The sequence below is a fragment of the Brachycentrus maculatus genome, unplaced genomic scaffold (genome assembly GCF_059751285.1).
Source record: "Brachycentrus maculatus isolate JH-2025_06_01 unplaced genomic scaffold, ASM5975128v1 h1tg000343l, whole genome shotgun sequence".
NCBI lineage: Eukaryota > Metazoa > Arthropoda > Insecta > Trichoptera > Brachycentridae > Brachycentrus > Brachycentrus maculatus.
The window spans coordinates 676884-703266 of record NW_028281092.1 but is presented as its reverse complement, the minus strand read 5'-3'; the positions used below and the strand labels follow the sequence as shown (position 1 = coordinate 703266).

General features: G+C 35.6%; 2 protein-coding genes across 2 annotated transcripts in view; one reads left to right on the top strand and one right to left on the bottom strand.

The window, feature by feature from the left end:
- The window catches only part of shot (dystonin-like protein short stop), a 331096-nt gene that overhangs the window by 14934 nt on the left and 289779 nt on the right, over positions 1 to 26383 (bottom strand). Inside the window, exons 90-98 of the mRNA XM_088269259.1 lie at positions 24359 to 24557; positions 22342 to 22419; positions 20086 to 20127; positions 18950 to 19024; positions 16260 to 16431; positions 14513 to 14630; positions 13210 to 13439; positions 11394 to 11511; positions 253 to 458 (exon numbers count right to left, since the gene is read on the bottom strand). Of these exons, the coding sequence (XP_088125385.1) occupies positions 253 to 458; positions 11394 to 11511; positions 13210 to 13439; positions 14513 to 14630; positions 16260 to 16431; positions 18950 to 19024; positions 20086 to 20127; positions 22342 to 22419; positions 24359 to 24557 (1238 nt within the window). The remainder of the gene's footprint in view (positions 1 to 252; positions 459 to 11393; positions 11512 to 13209; positions 13440 to 14512; positions 14631 to 16259; positions 16432 to 18949; positions 19025 to 20085; positions 20128 to 22341; positions 22420 to 24358; positions 24558 to 26383) is intronic.
- On the top strand, positions 5304 to 8272 carry wls (Wnt ligand secretion mediator). The gene has a single exon (XM_088269260.1). It carries the CDS (start codon positions 5444 to 5446, stop codon positions 7079 to 7081), a length of 1638 nt encoding a protein of 545 aa, XP_088125386.1. The 5' UTR covers positions 5304 to 5443; the 3' UTR covers positions 7082 to 8272.

Here is a 26383-nt window from a genome sequence, read left to right as displayed (position 1 = left end):
ACTCACGAGTAGGCATAGGCTATGAAACTTATAAAGTTGAAGCCTGAGTAGGGACATGATAAACGGTGTTGCATAAGCCATAGCTAGATTTCAGAGTCACTTGGTGGTTAGGTAATTTTAAAAAAAAAAATTACAATTGCGAGAATCGTGAGAGTTCACTCCGGTCCATTCCGAGCCCCGTTTAAACTGAACGTTAGAACAAGTATGGTCGAATATACTTGAATATATAATTGAAGGTGACGATCGTTTTACCCAGAAGTGCTGCCCGGCGTGGGGCTGGTGGGGCTGGTGGAAGTGGTGGTGGTGGTGGGGGGGGGCCGAGCCCCGCGAGTGGCCGTACACGAAGGCCTGCTTCGTGCCGTGCGTGCTGCCCACGTGCAGCGGGTACGAGCACGGCAGCTCCTCGCGTTGCCGCAGCGCGTCGAATATCGGCCGCAGCTGCTCCATGAACTCCTCGGCTACTCGCACCAACGCCCGGTCGGGACAGGGGAGGGAGACATTCGGGAGAGGACGATTCGGGGTCATCATAAATGAATGATCGTGCCAAAAAAATATCCGTGTCAAATCAGATGGATTTTTTTTAATGAGATGGGGCGAAGGGGAATGGAATGATTTTCCGATGGAAAAGAAAAAAAGAGATAATAAAATTGTTAGAATGTTACGGAACTTTTTTTTCATGTTTGCGGTAACATTTTGGGTGCTATTACTCGAAAATGGACATTTTCCAGAAAGCGATAGCACCAAAAACTCTTAAAATTTCATACAAAAATTAATCTAGTATTTTTTGGGATTGATGATGACGATTTTCTGTATTTATATAATAATTTTAATATTTTTTTCAACGGAGTACCTACCTAATAATTTGTAAACTTAGTAGTTTTATACATATTTTTTTTAAACCGGCACGAATAATTTGTTTTCAATTTCTTTTTTTTTTAACAAACAGGCACACACATTGTTATTATTATTTCCAAGATGCAGTAAAACTCAACGAAAAAAAAACAATTCACAACGATAAACGAAATCAAAACTCTGCAATCGGTAAATGTTTAGGAGGGAAAAAAAACATTTAAGACATTTCTACATCTGGCAATACTAGAGGTTTTGGCGGTTATTTGAAAAAAGGAAGGATCAGATTTGAAAAATGTCATAGTTGTCAAAATAAAACATAAGCGAAAACGTGTTTTAGCTTGACGAAAACTAAAAACATTGAGAATTCAAATCAAATATGGCGGGTAATGAAGGGAAGGGAATAGAGGAATACAGATTACTCTTACCTTTTGCACGGATGACCGCAATCCCGAGGCACGATCATTTCGCCGACAGATATAGAAAATGCGTGCTACCAAAATCCATACTATGATCTTATACTGTGGAGACCCATTATAGTGGTGCTCTTATGCGTATATGGCAACAATTGTACGATAAAACAAAACAAAACTGAGAGAACAAAACTAACTGTGCTTCATTCATTTCCAATATTGCAACTAGCAAGTCATTCATGCATGCTTACATATATCCACTTACGAACCAAATCCACCCGTAAAAAATACCAAAAATCACTGAATTTTTGGACATTTTTTACAGTAAAACGTACCTATTTTTCTGCTGGCCGGTGTCCCAAATATTGTCTAATTACAATAAAAGCAAGATGTCTTTAGGAATGATTGCTAATAGCGAAAGATCAATTGGATCGTACCTCTCCAAAAATTACTACTCGGTAAAATTTCCAATCGATTATTAACAATCATTTCTAGGTTTCATAATAATATACTAAAGTATATTGACCAAAGAAAAAACTACCAATATAACACATGCATATTATTTTTGTAATAAAATTTACAAATATAGGATATCGGGAGAAACTGGGTAGCTAAGATTTAAATGTTAAACAAAAATTAGTCTATGGGAAGATTCATACAAAAATAATAATAAAGAATGGAATTAAATGAAGAGTCATATTTTATACAACAACCTCCTTCTCGTCACTATTGTGACAAATTCTGGAAATGGATTTTATCATAGCTTAGCTTTTATATTGATTGAGGAGTTAAATTTTAATTTAAAAAAATGCTACTCTTTGAGATTGCTGCTTGTTACAAATGGGCTAAATTCTCGGTGTTGGCATTACCAAAAAATAATTAAATGTACCTACTTGGATGCTACGGAAATTAGGGGCACCTTGTTATATTACATTGGCAGTTTTTTCTTTGGTTGACGGCGGTTAGTTTGAAATTGTCGTTTTCTTCTGGCCGCTTCGTCCATACCTTAGTGATGGGCCCGGCGCTTCCGATAGTCGGCGGAGTGTTGGTCGAGGACCTTGGCGTCTTGGACTTGAAGGCGGTCATGCTTTGCGACACCCCGTCGGCCAGAATGAATTGTTCCCTCAACTCGATGTTGGTACGGCCCTTGGCTGTTGTTTTGTACGCGGGTGTTGCGTGAGCGTGGTCCGAGCGTGTAGGGAGGGGGGAGGGGAGAGGGAGCGAGTTCAGATGGGAAAGCAGGGTAAAAAGAACCATAATCAAAGCATAAAAAAATGATTCAAACAATTACAAAAGAGAAGAGAAAAAAAGAAGAAAAAATAGATAAATAGAAACAAACAATAAATGAAGGATATTTTTTTAGGTGTGAAAGAAGATAAGAAAAAAAAATGAAGGAAGAGATAAATTACAGGGTGGAAAAAATATTTATATGAATTGTGAGTGAATAGATTTATTCAGGAGACAAACGGAGATTGGCGTGGAATGAAATGAGAAGAAAAAATCAAATCAGAAAAAAACATAGTATTTTAAAAGTACAAAGAAAAATTGGATTTGGTTGTGGATTTTTGTAATGAATTGTGGGAGGGACAAAAACGGAATGTTGTCATTAGTATTTTTGCAATCAAATTCTGATGGATATCAAAATTTTTAAGTTCACACAACATTCAGATTCTTTAAATTTGGGGGTCTTTTGCCCTGACAACATCCAGCCGTGCACACTGAGAGAAATATTCATCAGAGCACTAACAAAAGAGAATACCTTAATTTACACGGATTCTTAAATATATTTATATTAAAATCATGGATAAATGTAATGATGCAATGAAAAATTCAGAGGGTAACTCTAAATTCGGACGATATTGCAAAAGCTACTGAGTAAATAAAAAATCACCCCACGAAAGGATGATTGGCGTGGTACATCTTTACTGAATGCCTTCAGAAAAGATCAAAAGTGTTCTTTTCAACTAACATCGACATTAATTTGCTCTAAAAATGAATATTTCTTGCAATTTGCACATGTTAAATAAAAATGCGTGTAAAACAAAAACTGCAAATGTGTAAAAAAACATGAAAATCTTGATCACATTTCAAGCTTAAATACTTTGTATTTTTATTTAAAAAGGAAATTTTAAGCACAAAATTACTATTGGCTAATTGACAGTATTTATAGCAATTAAATGTAATCAAGGATTTCAAACAAAAACAAAAATCAATTGCAAACTAAAATAATTTTGTATACTTTTCTAATAAATGTGTAGGAAATAGTTTAAAAACAAAATTCAAAATGTGCGTTGGAATAAATACTCGTGTACGGTTAGGTTAGGTATCTAGACTACATACATAAAATACTCATACAAAAATAAAACCACAAAGTACGACAGAAAATAAGAATAATGCGTTGATCAACGTCGTTGAAAGGTTTCGCATTATTAATATTTATTTAAAACATAACGAAACTAAAGACCAAACCAAAATGTAACAGATGTTAGTAAGGAAACATATATTAAATCATCAAAAAAGCGGTACATCAAAAGTGCTACTTTAAAGAAATATTTAAAAAAAGGTTACAATTTCATCTTTCAACATTGTTCGTGAGTTTATTTTTTAAAGTGAAATCAATTGACAAAAAATAGACGAGAGCTATCCAGCTTTTGAGCGATCTAATGACTTCAAGCATCACTAAGGTGTAAGGTTTTGTTCCAAGTGAAGCGTATTATGAATAGATTTACTAAAGCAAAATGACCTTTCCTGACTGGCGTCATGATATTTAGGCGGCACAGGGTCGTTTTGAGGTCCAGCATGGGACGGGCATTGCGTTAGTGCGTAATTTAAAACACAGATCAAATTGATCATTTCGAAGAACAATGTGGAAAGATGAAGGAGAATGTTGACCTAATTAGGCTCTTACCAAGCGGGCAACAAGCCTCATGTTGTTCCGGTTTGCACGGGTCGGGTAAGGGAAGGACTAGTGACACTACTCAAAATGTAAAACCAAAAACGGGGAAAGGGGATGGATGATTGAAGTTATAAACAAAACCAGGTTAACGCAAAATCAGAAATTATGAAAACAAATAAGGACCGTGTAAAATCGCAACCGTTGTTAGGCGATGCCGACGGCATCCAAAGTTGCCGGTAAAATAAAATATAAAAATCAAAAACATAAAAAAGGAATCGTGGATTGAACGAATGGGGTTTGAACAAAAGCATCGTATTAGTACAAGTATATTATCATTAGTGGATCTAATACATGAATGCGTTGGTTATGAATGTAAAATTATATTTGTTGTTAAGCCCACAAAAGCGGATCCTTCCACTCCTTGTTAAAGAGGAGTGAGGCAGTTTCTTATGCCATTTCGGAACAACTAAAATGGTTGATGACATTTTTAATTATTGTTTTTTATTACTTTTTAAAAACAAATGTTAGAATAAACTAAACGAAATTTCTATTTGTTAGCACATCAAGGTTAAACGGGTTATTAGCGCACAAACTCTGTCTTGTGTTTGCGACTTCTCTGCGGTCAAACGGACAAATGTTAGATCAAATAGAACTGTGGTGTGGTATTCTTTGTCGAATATTGTAATGAATGTATCCCAAAACATACATAGATCTCATATAAAATTATAATAATAACTTAAATCTATCACAAAAAGATCGAGTTTTAACCTCAAAAAAATATATAAACATATGGACTTGTTAAAAAATCATAATCAATATTAGTCTAATGTAAAAAATAAAAATATAAGTCTAATGTTTCAGCCCAGAATATATATTTTTTTAAATACGTAGTAAAAAAATACAAAAAAAAACATTCAGATGATGTCTTATGTTGTGAAATTGTTCGATGATTTAGTTATAAAAATAAAGAAAATATTATTTATGATTAAAAAAAGCATGAATAAATCGATTTAATTCTATTTTCTGCCTAATTTCTTTTAAATTTGTTTCGGGTCTCAATAGGATAAAACGTATGAACGGAAAAACGAGTCATCGGTATGTAGGTAGGTTCCCAGAAATAATTATTCGAATGGCTAGTAAAGGAATGACGTAATCCCATTCTATTTTTGTAGTGTGGCAATACCGAGGCGTCTTGTCAAACGCGGTAGGAAAAAAAACATCGCGGAGCACACAAAGGAGGCGCCGCTCGGGTCGTTATTTTCGTGTAATTCGCAAAATAATCGCCATGACGGGCACGATTATCGAAAATTTGAGCGGCAGGAAGCTCTCCGTGCTGGTCGGCGTGCTTCTGGCGTGCCAGATCGCGTGCTTTCTGATCGGCGGGCTCGTCGCGCCCATACCGGCGAGCGCGCAGAACATCCTCGCCACCGTCTGCCGCGACTATTCCACGGAGACGAACAACACGGACAAATGGTTCTACAGCCGAGGCAAGGGGAGGTGCGAGGGGCTGCTGCTGGAAGATTTGGTGAGTCACCAGGCGAAGACGGCCAACCAGTTGGTTTTCACGTTTCAAATGCCGATCCCGCGCGAGAGCACGACCTTGGATTACTCGAGGTGGCAGCAGAACCTGATCGGGGTCCTGCACGCGGACATCAAGTACCATTCTCAGATGGAGATACAGCCGCGGACGCAGCTCACGATAGACGCGCGGCTCGCGTACAGGAACAAAGAGGACCCCGACGACGCGTGGAAGCTGTACGCGAGGTCGGTGGAGAAACGCAACCTCGACTGCACCATCGAATCCCCGGTGGACGCGTACCTCTACAACTGCTCCGCGATACCCCTCTTCGAACTGGGCTCCTTGCACCACGACTTCTACCTGCTGAACGTCCGCCTGCCCATAGACAGCGACACCAACATCAACCTGGGCCACTTAAAAGACATGTGGTTGATCTCCATCAATCAGAACGGAGGATTCACCAAAGTGTGGTTGTCTCTGAAGACCGTGTTCTTCCCGTGCATCATCGCGGTCATGGCGTGGTTCTGGCACCGAGTGCACCTGCTCTCCCGGAAGCCGGTTTTGCTGGAGGAGATGCTGCTGTACCTGGGCGGGGCGCTGTGCCTCCTGAACCTCCCGCTGGAGTACCTGACGCTGGTGTTCGACATGCCCTTCATGCTGCTACTGGGAGACATCCGGCAGGGGATCTTCTACGCCAGCCTGCTGTCCTTCTGGCTGGTGTTCGCCGGCGAGCACATGCTCATCCGGGACACCGCCCAGTCGGGGTCCCTCAAGCAGTACTGGCGGCACCTGAGCGCCGTCGTCACGGGCTGCGTGTCCCTCTTCATCTTCGACATGTGCGAGCGCGGCGTGCAGCTGCGCAACCCCTTCTACTCCATCTGGGTCACCGACGTCGGCACCAACCTGGCCTTGACCTTCATAATCCTGGCCGGGATATCCGCCGGAGTGTACTTCTTGTTCCTGTGCGGGATGATCTGGAAGGTGTTCGGCAACATCTCGCAGAAGCGCGCGTCGCTGCCCGCCATGTGCTCCGTGCGCCGGCTGCACTACGAGGGCGTCATCTACCGCTTCAAGTTCATGATGCTGGCCACGCTGGTCTGCGCCGCGCTCACCGTGGCGGGCTTCATCCTGGGCCAGGTGGCCGAGGGCCAGTGGAAGTGGGACGAGAACATCGAGATCGAGTACTCCTCGGCCTTCTTCACCGGCGTCTACGGGATGTGGAACGTCTACATCTTCGCCCTCATCGTGCTGTACGCCCCGAGCCACAAGAAGTGGCCGCTCACCTCCAACCCGGACAGCCAGACTCTGAGCGAAGAGATCGAGTTCAACCGCCTCCCGAGCGAGACCAACCCCAGCGAGATATCGTCCCTGACTTCCTTCATCAGGAAGGCGACCGTCGACTGAACGTTTCCGCAAATATCCTCCAAAATCACTAACTAACAAATGATAGAAATACTAATATAATTTGCGGGTTTTTCCTCTTTTAGATCATGACTTACATATGTGGAGGTCCTCACCGAAACGTCACATTTCCATTATAAATGATTTTAAGTAATCAGGAATTCTAGCTTCTAAAATTGTTACGTTTTGGTACGATTTAATGATTTCATATTGGTTTAACACAGGATTGGTCACGTTTTGTCGCAACTTTAATTAAGATTTCGATAGAATACAGTAAACATAACAAATTTGCATTTAAATGATTTTTTGTGCGATATTGGAAACATAACTTTTAAGTGAGGTTCTCCACATTTTTCCAACGGAATAAGAAAACGGGCACTATACCAGTTGTTAGTTAGTGAGTCTTAGGGGAATGGCGGCGATGATAACGCGATGTTTACTGCATTCAGTATTATTTTTGAATCTCATGTATTTAACAAAATTTCTATCAGCATGAATTTTTACTGTACGCTTTTTGTACAAACATATTTATGGCTTATTTTTAATGTTAGATCTACGATCCACGCATTTATCTCCCTGTTTAGTATGCTACGGCTAAAAACCTATATGGAAGAAAGACTCGGAGCTATTTTTATTCATCTGACGCTTTTAAAAACTAACTTATACTAATCGATAAAGTAGAATAGGAACGTAAAGTCTAGTGATTTGAAATTAAGCTAAAAACTTGCCAAGACAATGATTTATATATATATTTATACTTAGCTCTTACGAAACTTTTTACAATTGAAATTTTTTTTACAAACTTTTATAATTAAATTAGAGTGTTCACACGTCTTTGTCCGCCTCTGTAGTGTAATGGTCAGCACGCTCGGCTACCGCTCTGGAGGTCCCGGGTTCGATTCCCAGAGGGGTGAAATAAATAAGTGATTTTTTCACTCTAATATTTATATCCATATTACAATGGACTGGTACCTGAAGCGGAGGGCTGATCACCTTTCCTTCATGTGTTAACGATCGAGATAACACTGCGATTATATGATGCAGTGCCCTATGCACCATAGGGGTGCGGATGAGGGTCTGAAGTTCACATTTCTCCGCTACGCTGTGATTCGATTATTTATTCTATGTCTTGTTGTACTGTACACGTGGTATTCTGTAATCTTGTCGTAATATCATTAATAAAATGTGATGAAATAAATATAACCGCCTTTTCTTTATCCGTCCATTTTGTTTTTCCTATATTCGACGTAAAAAAATGGTCGTTTAATCTAAAACCGGTTATCCTAATTGCCGGTATAATTTGACCATCAATTAATTGAGGTGTTTTTAAAGCTCGATCTTTTTAATATTCCAGTTTAAATGTAGCCAAGTCCAAATACAGACAAAATACAATTAAAATTCCTCTCAAATTGACAAGTTTGGACGTTGGCTTTTCAATTTTGAGGAACGCTTTTGGACAATTTAAGCTTTATACTTAAATTATTGAAAAAATTAAATTCAATTATTGATTCGGCAGTCACTTTGTGGTGAAATCTATCCATTTTTAATTAATGTTTTACTTGTTCCCACTGATATGAAATAAATAACAATAGTAATAATTAAATAAATTAACAAAACCAAGAAACATCTCCTACCCACTCTTCAACCTTCAAAGTCCCAAAGACACAACTCTAAAATTTAGACTTAGCTTGACATATCGCTCACTCCTTTCAAGAACGTCATAAATCAAAAATTGTCAATTTTCAGTTGTGCATGTTTTCGGAATACCCAGAAAATGTACTATATCCCAGCAAAAGCGACATATCTTTAACTTAATATTTACCCGCTACAGGGCAGAAAGTGTTGTTTTTGCATTTTTAAAAAAAGGTATTATTTAATTATTTTTTAAAATATACTAAATATTTTTCAAATGGAGAAAAAACCTTCAGGTTTTACCTAAAAAGATCTGTTGCACGGCAAAAATTTCAATAAGTGGTTTGATATTTATTTTTAATACATTATACTATTTTTTTAAACTTTAAAAACGTTCTCGTGAAAAATCAAGTTTTTTGATTGATGTTCTTGAAAGGAGTGAGCGATATGGTGTTTGAAAATGATGCGGAATGCATCGAAACACGTGTCATAATATGTTTTAAGAAATAGTGGTATTTACTAAGTAAAACTTAAATTTATATATCAAATATTGTGCATATTAAATATCACTACCATTTGAGGGAATTAAAATGGTTTTATTGCAAAAAAATGCTTTCAACATACAAATTTTATGGTTAAAAACTCATTTTTAAATTGTAGTTATGACATTTTGATGCTGGGCAGTCTATAACTGGTTTACAGCCGTGCCAAGCCTTTGTTTGAGAGCTATGTATCGAGAATGTAAACATCCTGTGTTTTAAAACACTTATCAGGTAAAGAAATGCGACCTGAATTGAAAGAAAACCAAGGATTTTTAGGTGAAATCGTTGGAAATTAGAATCAAATGTTTTAGTAAAAGAAAGCTTAAATACTTGAAAAAAAAAATGAAAAAATTGTATAATTTATATGGTGCCATTTTAGTAAAAATACTGCTTAAATGACTCGCCTCTGTATGAAATAAAAATAAATTAAATAGTTATTTTTTTATGATATTTTTCGTCCAAAAACGTTCCTTTCAATACAGTAAAAAAACCTAAAATAAATCAATTATAATTATTTAAATAATAAACGCATGATTATTAATTTAAAACCATAGTTATACCTAGATTTTTGTAACAGAATTGATTAAAAAATGCGTCTTTATCAAATAAATAATTATTTTTGTAAATCGTAAAAAGTAATGTTGACCCTTTAAATGAAAATTATTCTTAAAAAATTGTAAAGGAAAAGCTGTGGTTATTTTCAATTTATCTTCTTCTGACCCTTAGTGGACCAATGGTGCACAGGGCACTGCGCTAGGTGACACAATGATAACTTGCATCGAGGAGTGTTATTTTGAAAGCTCACCTAGCTGGCTCTAACATGGGGATTGAAATCCCCCATATATGATTTTAATTTAATAGCTTTAGATAATTTGATAAGAGTTTTAGTATTATAAAAAATGTTTTAACTGTGTAAACATGTATTAAAAGGATGGGTGTTTTTTATGCCTGCGAAGCGCTGGCAACGGAATTTGATAATTGTGTATATATAGTTCAGACTTTAACAAAGAGATTGGTACATAATATTCATATAAAAACATTAAATAATTCCTTCTTTTCTGACATTGAAATGAGGCCGGCGCAGAAGGTAAAAATACCCTTCCCGTCCTTAAGCATCAATCGACCAAACGGGTAGAAATACGTTCCACGTCTTTACTGTGTTAATGACAATATTGGAAATTATATGATAATATCCAGCAATTGTATTGATGATAACCACAGCAATTCCAAACCATAAAATACAATTTTATCAATCAGCAAACAAACCGATACCATCATGCATAATACTGATCAAACAATAAATGAGATTCGATAAAAAAATACTTTTATTGTTTTAAAACTTTGAAATTTTACAAAACGAAAACAAATAAGTCAGATATAATCTCAATAATTGATTCCGCAGTGAGTTTGTGGTAATATCTATCAATTTTTAATTTAAATATTTCACTTGGTAAATACCACTTTTTCTAAAAATCCATTATGACGCGTGTTTTGATGCTTTCCGCATCATTATCAAACCCCGCATGTGAAACTCAGTCTAAATTTTAGATGGATTGGTGATGAAGAAGCCTATGGAAGCCTGGGTATTTACAGGTCATAAGATCCATCATAGGCTGGTTTAAGTGTTCCAACCGATACAAAATAAGAAACAGCCTTTACCCCCTCTTCATACTTCGACATCCCAAGACACAACTACAAAATTCAATCTAAACTTGACAAACTATATTGATATCCATGTAGATGAAGAAGAATATGGAAATCTAGGTTTTACAGGGATTACGACCAGTCATAGGCTGTCAACTCTTAAACTTGGTTTAATTTTTGATAATGATGCTGAATGTATCGAATCACGTGTCAAAATAAATTTAGAAAAACAGTTGTATTTACCAAGTAAAATTTAAATTCAAAATCAATTATTTTAATTTAATTTATCCTACTATAGGACTCATTATTGTGGACTGCGATTAGATATGCTTGTATGATCAGTGATTCAAGATCACACCGATCAAATGCAGTGCCCTATGCACCATGAGGTGCAAGTAAACACCGATTCTCTGGTCTCAGTATTACGACGATGGCGCCAGTTTGTTTGCGAGTGGTCCACACTGCGAGTCGGGTGATATGTTGGCGGGGAAACATACCTCTGCAGGGATCGTTCTTCACGAGGAACTCGTCCAGAGCGACCCACCCGCCGCCCACTCGGACCATCACGGTCGAGCGGAGGATTCTCACGAGCCGGAGTTTCTGCGAGTCACCAAACTGGGAAGGAAAACAACGACCACGGATTAATCATCGCTCTATTCTCGGATGAATCTAGTAAAAATAATTTGGCAAAAAAGTATTTTACTTTTGTAACCCATGGATATTCCACTTTAGATATTTTTTAAACTTATTTTTCAGAGTTTGTTATGCCGCTATTTATAAATGCATATAAATACATTAATTTTTTAACTCATGAACATAATAAACAAGTATCTTTTTTAAGAGTCTTACCCAGCCATGTGTCTTGTCGGTAGAGTTCTTTTTACATACCGCTCACTCCTTTCAAGAACGTCATAAATCAAAAAACGTGATTTTTCAGGAGAACGTTTTTAAAGTTTGAAAATATAATACAATTTATAAAAAATAAATATCAAGCCACTAATTGAACTTTTTACTGTGCAAAAGATCTTTTTAGGTTAAACCTGAAAGTTTTTTTCTCCATTTGAAAAATAACTAGTTTATTTTTAAAAAAAAGTTAAACTATACTTTTCTTCAAAATACAAAAACAACACTTTCTGCCCTGTAGCGGGTAAATGTTAAGTTAAAAATATGCCTCTTTTGCTGGGATATAGTGCATTTTTTGGGCATTTCGAAAACATGTATGATTGAAAATTCACAATTTTTGATTTATGACGTTCTTGAAAGGAGTGAGCGATACGATTTTAAAAATAAAAAGTGTTTTACAATTTTCACAGCATTGATCATTTACCCGTTCCTTTATTTTTAATTTGTTTAAATTAAAAGGAATAACCCACAAAGCCGCTAATTTTAGAGGCTTATCTGCAGGTAGCATATTAAGGATAGGGAAGGTAAATGTGGAATATACATCACAAATACCTAGACCAATAGAAAATAAATATTTCTTGAATTATTATTTCTTGAATATCCCGCGACGCCTGTTTTGCAGTCGAGCGTCTACCCAACTATGCCACGACGCCTGTCGCGTGTAGTGTGGTTACAAACACATTTAAAAATAAATATATTTATATTTTGAATATTGAAAGCATCAACTTTGTGGATCATATTGATATATTATTTTGGAAATAAAAAGACTTTGTTTTTTGATCCACTCACATTTTTATTAACCAACTAGTTTCGGCAACAACCTGTTGCCCTCTTCAGGGTTTAATTTATGAGTAAACTAGTTGGTTAATAAAAATGTGAGTGGATCGAAAAACAAAGTCTTTTTATTTCTCAAAATAATATAAATATATTTATTAATTGATTCGGCAGTCGCTTTGTGGTAAAATCTATCCATTTTTAATTAATCTTTTACTTAGTAAATACAACTATTTCTTAAAATCTACTGTGACACGTGTTTCGATGCATTCAGCATAATTTTCAAACACCGTATGTGATAATTTAGACTGAGCTTTTCACCGCAGGTGTTTGAGCATTTTCAAACACCTACGGTGTTTGAAAATGGTAAAATGGTAAAATCTATCCATTTTGGATAAAATTTGGAATAAGCTTCACATACGGTGTTTGAAAATGATGCGGAATGCATTGAAACACGTGTCACAGTGGATTTTAAGAAATAGTGGTATTTACTAAGTAAAACATTAATTAAAAATAAATATATTTATGTTTAAACCACAGTATTTCTGGCATAGTAGCCCCAAAAGTCCTGATAACCAAAGCGTTTGTGAGGCTGCCGTGACAGAGTTAGCATTGGGAGAGATTTGTGATCCTTACCCTGTACTTCCCCTCTCCGACCTGGAAGACCCTGAATTTCTGTCGGCAGGTGCAGAGCTGGACGAGGCGCTTGACCTCGTCGTGGATCTTGTCGGCGTCGGTCTCCGGGCGGCGGTCCACCCAGTCGGGGCGCAGCGCCGCGATGAACTCCTGCCAGTCAATCAGCCCCAAGTTGTTGCGGTCAAAGAGGTCCGCCACCGCGTTCATCTCCAGGCGGAACGTGTCAAACTCTGCGGAAAACGAGGCAAACATCAACACTGACTCCTGTCTCTACCTTATCCATGCACCCATGGTGATAACCTGGCGATGGTTATGCCTGTAGGAAAACTACCGCTATGTCATTGGATATTGATCTGTTCCATGTGTCTGAAGGAGTTTTCCGAAGTGGGATTCTTCTACACCTTTAGCAATAGTTCTTGCATATATTTTATTTTAATGTATTTTAATGTATATGATTTAAATTTTTATAGTTTGTAATGTATATATTAATTGAAATAAATTAATTGAATTGAAAATAAATTGAATTGAATTGAATAAATAAAATGTTTTTTTTTATTTTTAATTTCTTTAATTAGCGTATATTACTTTCTTTAATTGATTCGGCAGTCATTTTGTGATAAAATCTGTCCATTTTTAGTTTAATTTTATTCAGTAAATACTACTATTTCTTAAAATATACTGTGACACGTGTTTTTTAATGAAAGTCTTACTTAGTAAATGCCTCTATTTCTTAAAATCTACTGTGACACGTGTTTCGATGCATTCCGCATCATTTTCAAACACCTTGGCTGAATAAATAACTTGGCTAATTTAATTTTTATCTGCTTGAGATGATTTACTATTTAGGAGAGTTGAATAACTGTCTACTAGATTTTATTTACTATTTACTCGAGTTGATTTATTGTTGATTTGCTGTTTACTTGAGTTGATTTACTGATTACTGGAATTGATTTATTTTTACCAGAGTTAATTTACTGTGTGCTGAAGATGATCAACTGCTTATTGGAGTTGATGGAAGAATTGATTTACTATTTCCTGGAGTTAATAGAAGAGTCGATTCACTGTTTAATGGAGTCGATTTACTGTTTATTAGAGTTGATTTACCGATTAGTGGAACTAATTTATTGTTTACTAGAGTTGATTTACTGTTTACTGGAGTAGATTTACTGTTTACTGGAGTTGATTTACTTTTTACTGGAGTTGATTTACTGTTTAATGGAGTTGATATAAAACCTTACCAATTTAAACATAAAAATAGTTAAATTTGAATTAAAATATCTAATATTATTGAATGTCAACTTACTGGTGTTCATGATGCCATCGATGAAGTCTTCTCGCGGAATGAGCCCGTTGTTATCCTTGTCCATCTTTCTGAACAGGTCTGTCAGGCGGGACTTCTTGTGGTTCATGAACTTGAGGAACTGCGGGGAATAAGGGAATATTCAATTAGAATTTGAGGTTGTAATTTAGTGTCATATTTATAAGGGACCTAACTGTGAACCTTGAGGTATCCCAGAAGAACGAAGACAATAAAATGTGAGTTTTAAAGAAAATATAAGAGAATATAGGAAAACATAAAAGATTCAATGATGGCAGGCGCAGTGGCGTAGTTGGCTAGACCTTCGACTGCGAAACTGGCGTTGCGGGTTCGATTCCCGCACTTTCACCAGTTTTTTTCATCTGTTGTTGTTCTCACTTATGATCACTATCCCTTTTGTCTTGGAGGTTCTAAGGACAACTCCCCAACGAGATTTGGGAGAACTGCGCTATTCCAGGAACGAACAATAAAGAACATACCTCTTTCACTTGTTTAGAACCGTCCTCTTATATATCGTAGTCATACAGGAGAAAGTGACCAAGTGCATTGTTTTACAGAAACGTGATCATTGACTATTTGATATCTTACTAGCTTAATCAATCCCTAAGGATTTTAAGCCTGGAAGTATAATATATTGACTAGTTAAAAATGACTAACTGCATTGGTGTTTATTTTCTTGCCAAGCAAAAGTGACTTAAATGGCCCTCCTGAACATTTTACGTTTAGGTAGTTGGTCACTTTCTCCTGTACGACTGCGATATGTGTACCCTACTTTCGAAATCCGCTAGATCCATGTAAGTCGATTTTACAAAAAATGCTTAATTCTCTGGGTAACATTTATGTTTAAAAGATTTGCCTATCTTTAGATAAAATATTATGAAATAGAGAATTTTCCCATTTAAAATTTTTTTTATTCAGTATTTAAAAAAAAACACAATACACCGATATTGACTTCATCTTAATTTTTGACCTATCTCCGCTCTCTGATTGGCCGATATGGGTCAGAAGGCAAGTTCCATGAATATAGCGGAATTTGAAATACAACAAAGTTTTTAAGTATTTTTAGCAGGGTTTTCAAGTATATAATTATATTAAAAAATAAAACCCACAAGTATATATTTTAAAATCTTATAAAATTGAAACTGGCGGATTTTGAAAGTAGGCGATACATATAGTATAGTATGGCAATTATTAACAGGGAAAATAGGAGATTCTCCCTGTATTTCTAATCATGCATGTGATCCATCGCACTGTGGCGAAACCACATATCGTAATCCATATCTGTATAAGTGTCCTTGAGGTAGTATTTTACGAAAAAAGCGATACATAAATTATCCAAAACTATAATTATCAACCCTTTCAATGCCGGAAGGTATTAATATGGCCGTACCCAGTAGGCCATGTTTTTTTCAACAAAAATGTGAAAGCTTTTAGAAAGATGATTGTAACTTTGATAATATTGGTAAATTGTAATATTTTAGTATTTATTGATCTTCCTAATAGATGTCTCTATATATTCTAATTAAAAAAATATATTATTTGGATTTGATATTGGTTTGTGATAAGCTCAAAGGAGATTGCGTTTGCATGCTCATTTTGTATGGCTGGTCTGGTGAGCACGGAATAGGAAAGCGCATTAACGCGCTCCTAGCAGCAAACCTGTTAAAGGTGAATAATTAAATGCCAGTATTCTGGAGTCTGGAGTCGTCAAAGATGAAATGCCGCAACTCACCCTCTTCCTCCATTCGTCCCAGCTGAAGTTGCGGACTTGCTCGAGCTCCTTGAGGTGCATGTGGTGGTCGTGCAGCCTCCTCTGCCGCTCCCACGCCAGCAGCCACGTGCCGCGCCACTTCTCCCAGAGCAGCTTCACGCGGCCCGACCTGAACTCCGGCTCCGAGCCCTTGCTGCATAGCCAGGCAGAGACAGAACAGGTCAGAGAGGAGATCGTACAGAGACCAAACGGGTCGGGAAAGAGATGTATGCAGACAAGACAGGTCAAAGAAGAGATCGTACAGAGACGAACTAGGTCGGGAAAGAGATGTACGCAGACAAGATAGGTCAAAGAAGAGATCGTACAGAGACGAACTAGGTCGGGAAAGAGATGTACACAGACAAGACAGGTCAAAGAAGAGACCAATTTAATATTTCATATATAAAATATCAAAATCAGAAAATAATCTTAAAATTGAATGAAATAAAATGCAATAATCAGTAAATTAAAATAGGAAATAAAGAATATTATTTTAAATATATTTTTAAATCATTCTCTCATTTGCGAGTGTATTTGGATCATAATAAGAATTGGGGTACACAGAGAATAATAAACTTTAGATTTGCCAAATTTATAAATAATATAAAGACCATAATATTCAAATTTGATAAAGGTATTTTTTTTAATGGAAATATTTTTTTTTAAATCAAATGGAAGGGCCCACCACATATAAATTACTATCACAAAAAAATGATGATAAATGATACTCCATTAACCCAAATTTCAATTGAAAACACCGAAAAAAAACATTGAATTATGTGCAGTTTGTCTAAAAGACAAATATTAAACACACAAGTGATAAAAAACACAAATAATCCTCATAATTTCTTATATATTATATTATATTGTTTTGTTTACTAGTATAAAAGTCAGTAGTGTAAAATGTCCCTATTTTTGTATGATTTTAAGTAAAAAATTAACATAAAACCAGGTTTTACTCATTTTAAGACTCCAAAGAATATTTAGTATTTCAAGACTGTTCCGACACCAAAATTTTTTGAGAACTAATACCCTAAATGAAAGAGTGATAGGTAGATCTTTATAGTTGTCGGGAATGTCAGAAAAAAAATATTTTAGTACAGTTATATATAATTATGATGAATTTAAGACTCTTTTCTTAATGCTATAAATTGTTATAAACTTAATTATTTTAAACAAACCATTACTTTTTAAATAAAGTAAAGAGAAAAAAAAGTGACATATTTTAGTGTAAATACAGATATTTAAAAGCAATGAAAAATAAGTTAACTTATAAAAATATATAGTTTAATATGTTATTATTCAAAACCCAGATTTGTGAACAAGGATTCGGACACACACATAATGTTGTGAATCAAACGATACAAATAATTACATAAAAATAGCCACTGTACAGTTCAAAACAAGCATAGAGTTGTCCATTTATAAACACAGATACACGAAAAATCACTACAAATCATCAATGAATTTTAAGTACACAAAAAAACTACCAAAAAAGCATATAGTGTGCTACCGAAAAATGAATTACAGTGGAACCTCTCAAAACGAGCATAATTCGTTCCAGAATCTTAATCGTTAAGCGAACATTTTTTTATTTGAATGGCGCAGAAGTCCCGCCTCACGAAAAAGGGAGATGCCCTTTCTCTGCGAAATATAGCTCGTTAAAATAGCAACTTTTTCACATTTTTTTTGCTTGCTATGCGAATAACTCATTATGAGAGGTTCCACTGTATATATATAAATAACTGTACATGGGATTTTAAACATACATATGTATAATGCTTGTGTAACACCCTTTTTTGTATCATACACAATACTTGTTGGAATAATGCCCCATAAACTAGCAATTTACAAATACAATGCGGAAGAACCAACCACCTAAAATGTGTGTCCATTTTAAAGCATTTAGTTTGTACAGATCCGAGAAAAGACACCCAAATCACAATGGCCGCTGGAAAATTTGTCAAAAAGGAGAGGGAATTTGGAAAAAATAAATACTGACTTTGATGCGAAATCCCGAGAAATTCGAACAAGATTTTGATGAAAAATATTTGTAGGAAAACATTTAAAAACAAGGAAAGACTCGATGAATTACCCATGAATTATGTACCCGGAATTAATGTCGTTTTTAATATGAAAAATCAAATATTCTGTATATTTTTATTATACAAGTTTTATTACAATAAATATTTTATTTTATTCTTTGTGACCTTCTTTCATATTCCTAGTAACATTTCAAAGCATTTGTCGAAAAAATCTTGGACTTTCACTCGAATAATTAAGTTATACCCATTTTTACATCATCATTGTTAATTGTTAAGTAGAACAAAAAAATGGCAGTCCGAAGGAGCAAGGTCCAGAGAGTGTGATGAATATAAACTAACTACGGACGGAGGTGTGGCTAAAACCACGGCTGATATGCGGATGTAAAATATTCTTAGTTGTCAAGATATGGTGGCTGGTATGCGGATGGGTTAAATTAAAGAGTACAGGATTCAGATAAGGGGATTGATTTGATATTATTAGGATATTTTTAAAGGAATACTTTTGTAAAAGCAAGTAAGTTAATTTTTCTACGAATACAAGTCTTTACACGCCACTTTTGGCAATCCTATATATCCCGAGCGGCCATTGCTATCCGGGCGGGACAGACAGTTCACCCGTCAACTTACCTTCCCTGGGGCGGGAACCGCGGTCCATAGTGCGGCAAGTTCCTATCCGGAGTCTCGCGGCCCGGACTCACCCGGCTAGACAAGGGTTAAACCATACAAATAATAAAAAAACCAAAAGTAAAACAGAAAAAACATGCACCGATGCGGCCATCTCTGTCTCTGTCGGACGGACAGTCCAAACTGGCGGGCAATGCAAGCGTGTGGCGAATGGCACATGGCTTTTGAAGCGAAATGATATATATAAAATGTACATTTTAAAATATAAATGGATGCAAGGCAAACTAAGAGATAAAATATACAAAATGTCTACATTAATCCTTACTGGTCCAATGTCGAATCTCATTTGATATTGATTTTTTGCTCTTAGGTCCCATGTCGGATGTTATTCAACGTTTTTTTCATCATTACTATAATTAATCTCTATATCATTTTGAGAAATAAAAAGACTTTGTGTTTTGATCCACTCATATTTTTATTAACCAACTAGTTTCGGCAACAACCTGTTGCCCTCTTCAGGGTTGAATTCATAAATTAAACCCTGAAGAGGGCAACAGGTTGTTGCCGAAACTAGTTGGTTAATAAAAATGTGAGTGGATCAAAACGCAAAGTCTTTTTATTTATCAAAATAATATATCAATATGATCCACAAAGTTGATGCTTTCAATATTCAAAACATTATTTATTTCAATTCCAAGCTTACATTTTTGTCACTCGTATCTATTACAACAGTATGTGAAGCAGAGGACATAGGATTTTTTCCAATAGAAATGTAACTGTCTACCTAGATTTTTTTTTTTTAATTTTGGGGGACCGGAAAGGGTTAACCTATTCGGGAGTGTGGCTGTAATATTAGATATGCCCAAACACTATTGCAACCTAAATATTTTTCTATTTTTTTTTTATCATTGTTTTTACACCATTTAAAATACACTTTCATCATAGATGTAATTTAAAATGATATCAAAATTAAAAGTAGTAGTTAATTAAAACTAGTAAAATGAACTATTTATTTACAACAAATATTTGATTTCTGATGCACTATACTAAAAAGTTTAATACTACGATTTACATACTTGGTTTAAGACAAATAAATTTGTTTTATGTAAATTTTTGAGGGTATGAAAGATGGGTCTAACCTTCCGCGGCGGTTATTGCTCATATCCCGGGAACCTTTGAAACTGCATGGGATGGAGTGATGGAGTGATGCGATGGCGCGTGGAAGGGAGACAAAACACAAACACACGTGAGAAACAAGCCACAGACACGCACAAGACACAGGCGCAAGAAAGTCACGTCAAATTTGAATGCCAAATATTTTTAATTAATTAATTTTTAATTCAAAATATTTGCGTTTTTATTATTTACATAAAATACTTCAATTTCATAATAAAAATAATAATAAAACCCTAATCCGCACCCCAATGGTGCATAGGGCACTGCGTCATATAAACGCAGTGTTATCTTGATCGTTTACACATGAAGGGAAGGTGATCAGCCCTCCGCTTCAGGTACCAGTCCAGGGTAATATTGAATAAATATGACAGTGAAAAAATCACTTGTATTTATTTTACCCCCCTTGGGAATCGAACCCGGGACCTCCAGAACGGTACAGAATTACACTACGAAGGCGGACAATTTCATAGTATGTACAGATTTCTGTGAGCCTAAGCGGCTCATTATAAGAAACAGGTTTCCAATTGTGATAGGGTTGGAACCGAGAAACTCTGGCTCAATGTCCGCAACACTAACCACAGGACCTCAACCTGATCTTTGCACTGTTTGACACTGGCAGAAGTATTTTTCGGCAAGACTCTTTATAAAAAGATAGCAATAGAGTTATTTAACAAGATTCTTCATAGAAAGATTGTTTTTTTTTTACAAAGGTGATTTTGATTTTGAAGCAACATGTAAATGAATCAAAGAAAAACAGGTATTCAAATAAAAATGACTTTCCTAACACACTGAAATGTGAAAATAATGCTTGGTGCATATGGAAATTGAAGAAAAAAAATATGAATTAAAATATGGCATTCCAAATAATAGTAAAAATAGGTAAAAAAAAACTTAAAATATATATGATTTCATGCAAAATTCAATGAGATAAATATACAGAATTTAAAAAAATATCTACCTTATAAAAATTTTCAATGCCCAATAATTTCAAACAATTCAATATGTTAATATTTATGAACATAGTTAACAACTAAAAAGTGAATTCAAGTGACATCTATGGGTCGATAAATTCAGTACTTTTTTTAATTTTTAATTTATTTAAGTCTTATTTTTATAACAAATAAAATAATAATAACGATTAATGAAAACATTCATAACCAAAGAGCTTGATCATACACTATGACAAGCTTAAAATGTTTTTAAAAACTAAGCGGGTAAAAATAAAAATAAAAAACCGCCTCCGTAGTGTAATGGTCAGCACCCTCGGCTACCGTTCTCGAGGTCCCGGGTTCGATTCCCAAGGGGGTTAAAATAAATATAAGCAATTTTTTCACTGTAATATTTATTCCATACTACCCTGGACTGGTACCTGAAGCGGAGGGCTGATCACCTTTCCTTCATATGTAAACGATCAAGATAACACTGGGTTTATATGACGCAGTGCCCTATGCACCATTGGGGTGCGGATAAGGGTTTTATTATTACTAAGCAGGTAAAACCAGCTGACGGCTGTCCAAACTAATTGAATTGATAAAATACTTGGATATGTCTATTTTATATAATTTGATTGTACCATTTGTAATCTTTCCATGGTGACATGTCAAATAATACGAACAAAATTTACGTCAAAATAAAAAAACGATATTTTAATGAAAGTCTATTGAAAAAGTCACAATGAATTACTAGTACTAATATGTACTAGTTGTCAAAACCCCAGAAAGTAAAATAATAGTATAAATGTAAAAAAAAACCAACTACACAGTAAGAACATACTTCAAGATAAAGATAAAAACCCTTATCCGCACCCCAATGGTGCATAGGGCACTGTGTCATATAAACGCAGTGTTATCTTGATCGTTTACACATGAAGGAAAGGTGATCAGCCCTCCGCTTCAGGTACCAGTCCAGGGTAATATTGAATAAATATGACAGTGAAAAAATCACTTATATTTATTTTACCCCCCTTGGGAATCGAACCCGGGACCTCCAGAACGGTAGCCGAGCGTGCTGACCATTACACTACGGAGGCGGACAAAAAAGAACATACTTTGTAGGCGATAATAGTGCCACAATATGTGTTACAATGACCTCGTTTTACACTCTTTTATCAATAACTGTAACTTATAAGAATAAATACCAGTGTTAAGCGAGGTCTTACTGTATTTTTAAAGAAAAATCTCAAAGACATGGAAGAAAATACGAGAAAAGTGCCAACAAACCTTTGCCTCCTGTTCAGAGATCCGTAATAGTCAGGCGATGTTTCACGCTCTCTGTGCAAATCGTGCTGGGAACCTCTTCTGATTGGCCCAAACCAAAATAAACAATTCAAATTGTAAACAAATTCAACGTTGAATTTTGTTACGAAGCGTTCGAAATTCGTTGAATTTAGAACGCGTTGATTTGTCGCCAATCAGAATGATTCGTTGTATGCGGATCGTTCCGGGGCCGGGCGATGTTGGTTGTGTATTTGGGTGTTGGCGTGCAAACGTGCGATGGGTGAGGGAAAAAGAATAAAAACAAAACAAATGTTACTACAAACATAAAACAGGGATGCGTACAAATTATGAAACATAAAAAGAATACACAATTTTGCATGTTAGTCAAGGCAAAACATTCCGGAAAGCAAGATGATAAAAAAATTACAATAGTACTTAAACCTATGGAAAAATCATTACTATGATCAATAAAAAATTGCATATTTTGAGTTTATTAATGTAAACACGACTAGTTTCGAGAACTGCAAATCGATCACTCCTTTCAACAACGTCATCTATAAAAAAACTTGATTTTTCAGGAGATTGTATTTAAAGTTTAAGAATATATTAAAATGTATTAAAAATAAATATCAAGCCACTTATTGAACTTTTTACTGTGCAACAGATCTTTTTAGGTAAAACCTGAAGGTTTTTTCTCCATTTGAAAATATTTAGTTTATTTAAAAAAATAAATAAACAATACCTTTTCTTCAAAATGTAAAAACAACACTTTCTGCCCTGTAAATATTAAGTTGAAAATATGTCGCTTTTGCTGGAATATAGTACATTTTCGGGGCATTTCGAAAACATGCACAACCGAAAATTGAGGATTTTTTATTTATGACGTTGTTGAAAGGAGTGAGCGAAATGTTCTCATCTTCTTCTTCTGTGCGTGTCATGTCAGGTCCCCCTGACATCGACTATCACTTGAGAGTAATTGTCCTTGTCTCGGTCAGCTCTTAACAGCGCCTCGACAATCCTGATCCCCGTACAAACTCATATATTCCGGAGCCAGGAGATCTTGCTTCTGTCCACACCTCGTCAACAATCTATTTCATGTTTTATGATTAGGTGTAATAGCTCATATCTCCTCTTACATTCTCATCAACGCGTGAAAATACAAACTATTTGTGTTTACTTCAATAAACTAAAAAGTGGTCTTATACAAGTGCTTTACTTTTTTATTTGTATGTCATGTTGCTCATTGGCGACAGGAGTGTCACAATTGAAGATTTTTGAATTTTTACGAGACGCAATTAAAGCGTTATTGTAATATATTGAAGCGTGTCATACAAAAATTTTAACACTTGACATTCACAGCAAACTATGTTAATTACTAATACATACATAAATAAAACAGAATAATAATAATACATTTACACACATTTGCATTTTGGCCAGTAATTGTAATTAGACTTGTAAATTAAATTTTAAGTATGTGTAACAATATTTCTAATAGTAATGACTACTTAAATAAAAGAATGAATAATAAAAAAAATTGATAATTAAATTTTAAAAACAAATCACCCGGACCTTATAGAAATACTACTACATACTACATACTACATACTACATATATTGTAAAATATAGAATTAAATAGAATGTAGTATATTCTTCTTCTTCTAACCCTTATCCACACTCAATGGTGCATAGGGCACTGTATCGTATTAAGCGGGGTTATCTTGATCGTTGCTTACATGAAGGCAAGGTGATCACTCTTGCACTTCAGGGACCAGTCCAGTGTAATATTAAATAAATATTAGAGTGTAAAACCATTAATATTTATTTTCACACCCCCTTGGGAATCGAACCCGGGACCTCCAGAATGGTAGCCGAGCGTGCTGACCATTACACTATGGAGGCTGACAATATAAGCACCATTTTGTAATATTTTTTTTGCAATCTTTTACAATTGTCGGCCAAAGTGTGGGTGTGTGATGTGTGTGTGACGTGTGGGGGTGTGTGTGCTCGGCTACGTACCCCGTCTGCCCCTTGGCGGGCCCCTTGGCCGACACCTTGCGGGGGCTGTCCTTGCCGGGCGCGGCGCGGAGCTGGTTGGCCTTGCACACGCGGTCCACCTCCAGCTGCCGCTTCTGGGTGTTCTCCATGAGGTCCTTGTGGTCCTGGATGAGCCCCTCCAGCAGCTCGATGCTGTCGGGCAGCGGCTCCGACTCCAGGGCTAAAGGGAAGCAGGGGATTCATTTCATGAACTCTTACAGGCATAGATTTAGACATATGGATACAGAACCTCGATGTAAGGAACCATAATATAACAATTTCCTCAATGTACCGGACCTCAATACAGTAGAATCGCGATATAAGGAATCGCGATATAGCAAAAAATGTTGTATATCGAAAAAAATAACGAAATTTATTCCCTAAAACTAATTTTTCATACAAAAATGCATTTATATAACAAAATCCTGTTAATATGTATAACAAAATCACTTTTGTCCCGTACGAAAAATGCTAATACATTTACGTAAATTTTTAACAAAATAAAAAATGTTAAGCCAGAAGCTGCGGATCGCGTCTATTGTCGTTTTTTATAGAAGTACCGTTGACTGCGGATCGCATGCATAGTCGTTTTTCAACTTTACGTACTTATATCAACACCTATGGATAATTTTTTGCACTTAAATTTGGTTCGAGGCATGGATGAATTAGTTCTCTTTGATTAAGTGTCATAAAATATCAAAATAGGAGTTGCGAGTCCGTTAATATCAATATTTTTGTGTAAATACACTGTTAAAACATAATAAGTAAAGTGAATTGTGTACTGTGAACATCTATAATAGATATCCGAACGACTTCCGAAAGTTTCACTATAAAAAATATGCAAAAATATGCTTTTTTTGTCAAAATTATTGTAAAGTAAAATAATCCAGCACGGGACGGAAAGTTTGACACTCGAAATAAAGCAGCTTAGAGGTTAATATAAGTGATTTCTTAATGTATAATAATAAATCCCTTACCGCACCCCAATGGTGCATAGGGCACTGCTTCATATAAACGCAGTGTTACCTCGATCGATTACACATGAAGGAAAGGTGATCAGCCCTCCACTTCAGGTACCAGTCCAGTGTTATATTGAATAAATATTAGAGTGAAAAAATCACTTATATTTATTAAACCCTCCTTGGGAATCGAACCCGGGACCTCCAGAACGGTAGGCGAGCGTGCTGACCATTACACTACGGAGGCGGACGAATGTAACAAACATAAATATATTCTTTTATGTTTGTTACATTCGTCCGCATTTCTTAATGTAACAAACATAAATATATTCTTTTATGTTTGTTACATTCGTCCGCATTTCTTAATGTAACAAACATAAATATATTCCTCAACGTAATAAACATTCATATAACTAATTCCTCCATGAACGAACCTTAATATAACAAAAGTATGAATGCAATGAACCTTAATAGAACAAATTCTTTCACTTAGTCTTCCTTGGCTCGTTTTTTAATTAATGTTTTACTTAGTAAATACCACTATTTCTTAAAATCTACTGTGACACGTGTTTCGATGCATTCCGCATCATTTTCAAACACCGTATGTGAAGCTAATTCTACATTTTAGAGTTGGGTCTTTGAGACGTTGAAGGTTGAAGAGGGGTTAGTAGCTGTTTCATATTTTTATTTATTTTTTTTTATTTTTTTTATTTTTTATTTCTTATCAGAGGGAACAAAAGGTATTTACTAAGTAAAACATTAATTAAAAATGGATAGATTTTACTACAAAATGACTGCCGAATCAATTAATGAAATTCCTTGGCTCTATTTCTAACTACATTCGCCTCATAAATTTGTTTAACCGTTCTTTCCTCACTCATTCGTTCTACGTGTCCAAACCATCCCAACACACCTTTCTTAACCTGATGGATAATGCTTGTCTCAGCCTTGTATTGTTTGATGATGCAATGATTATTGCAAAACCGGTAGTCATGAAGTAGTGTTTTTAAAGTGGTATGGGACAAAGTAAGGTAAGAAGAGTGTTATA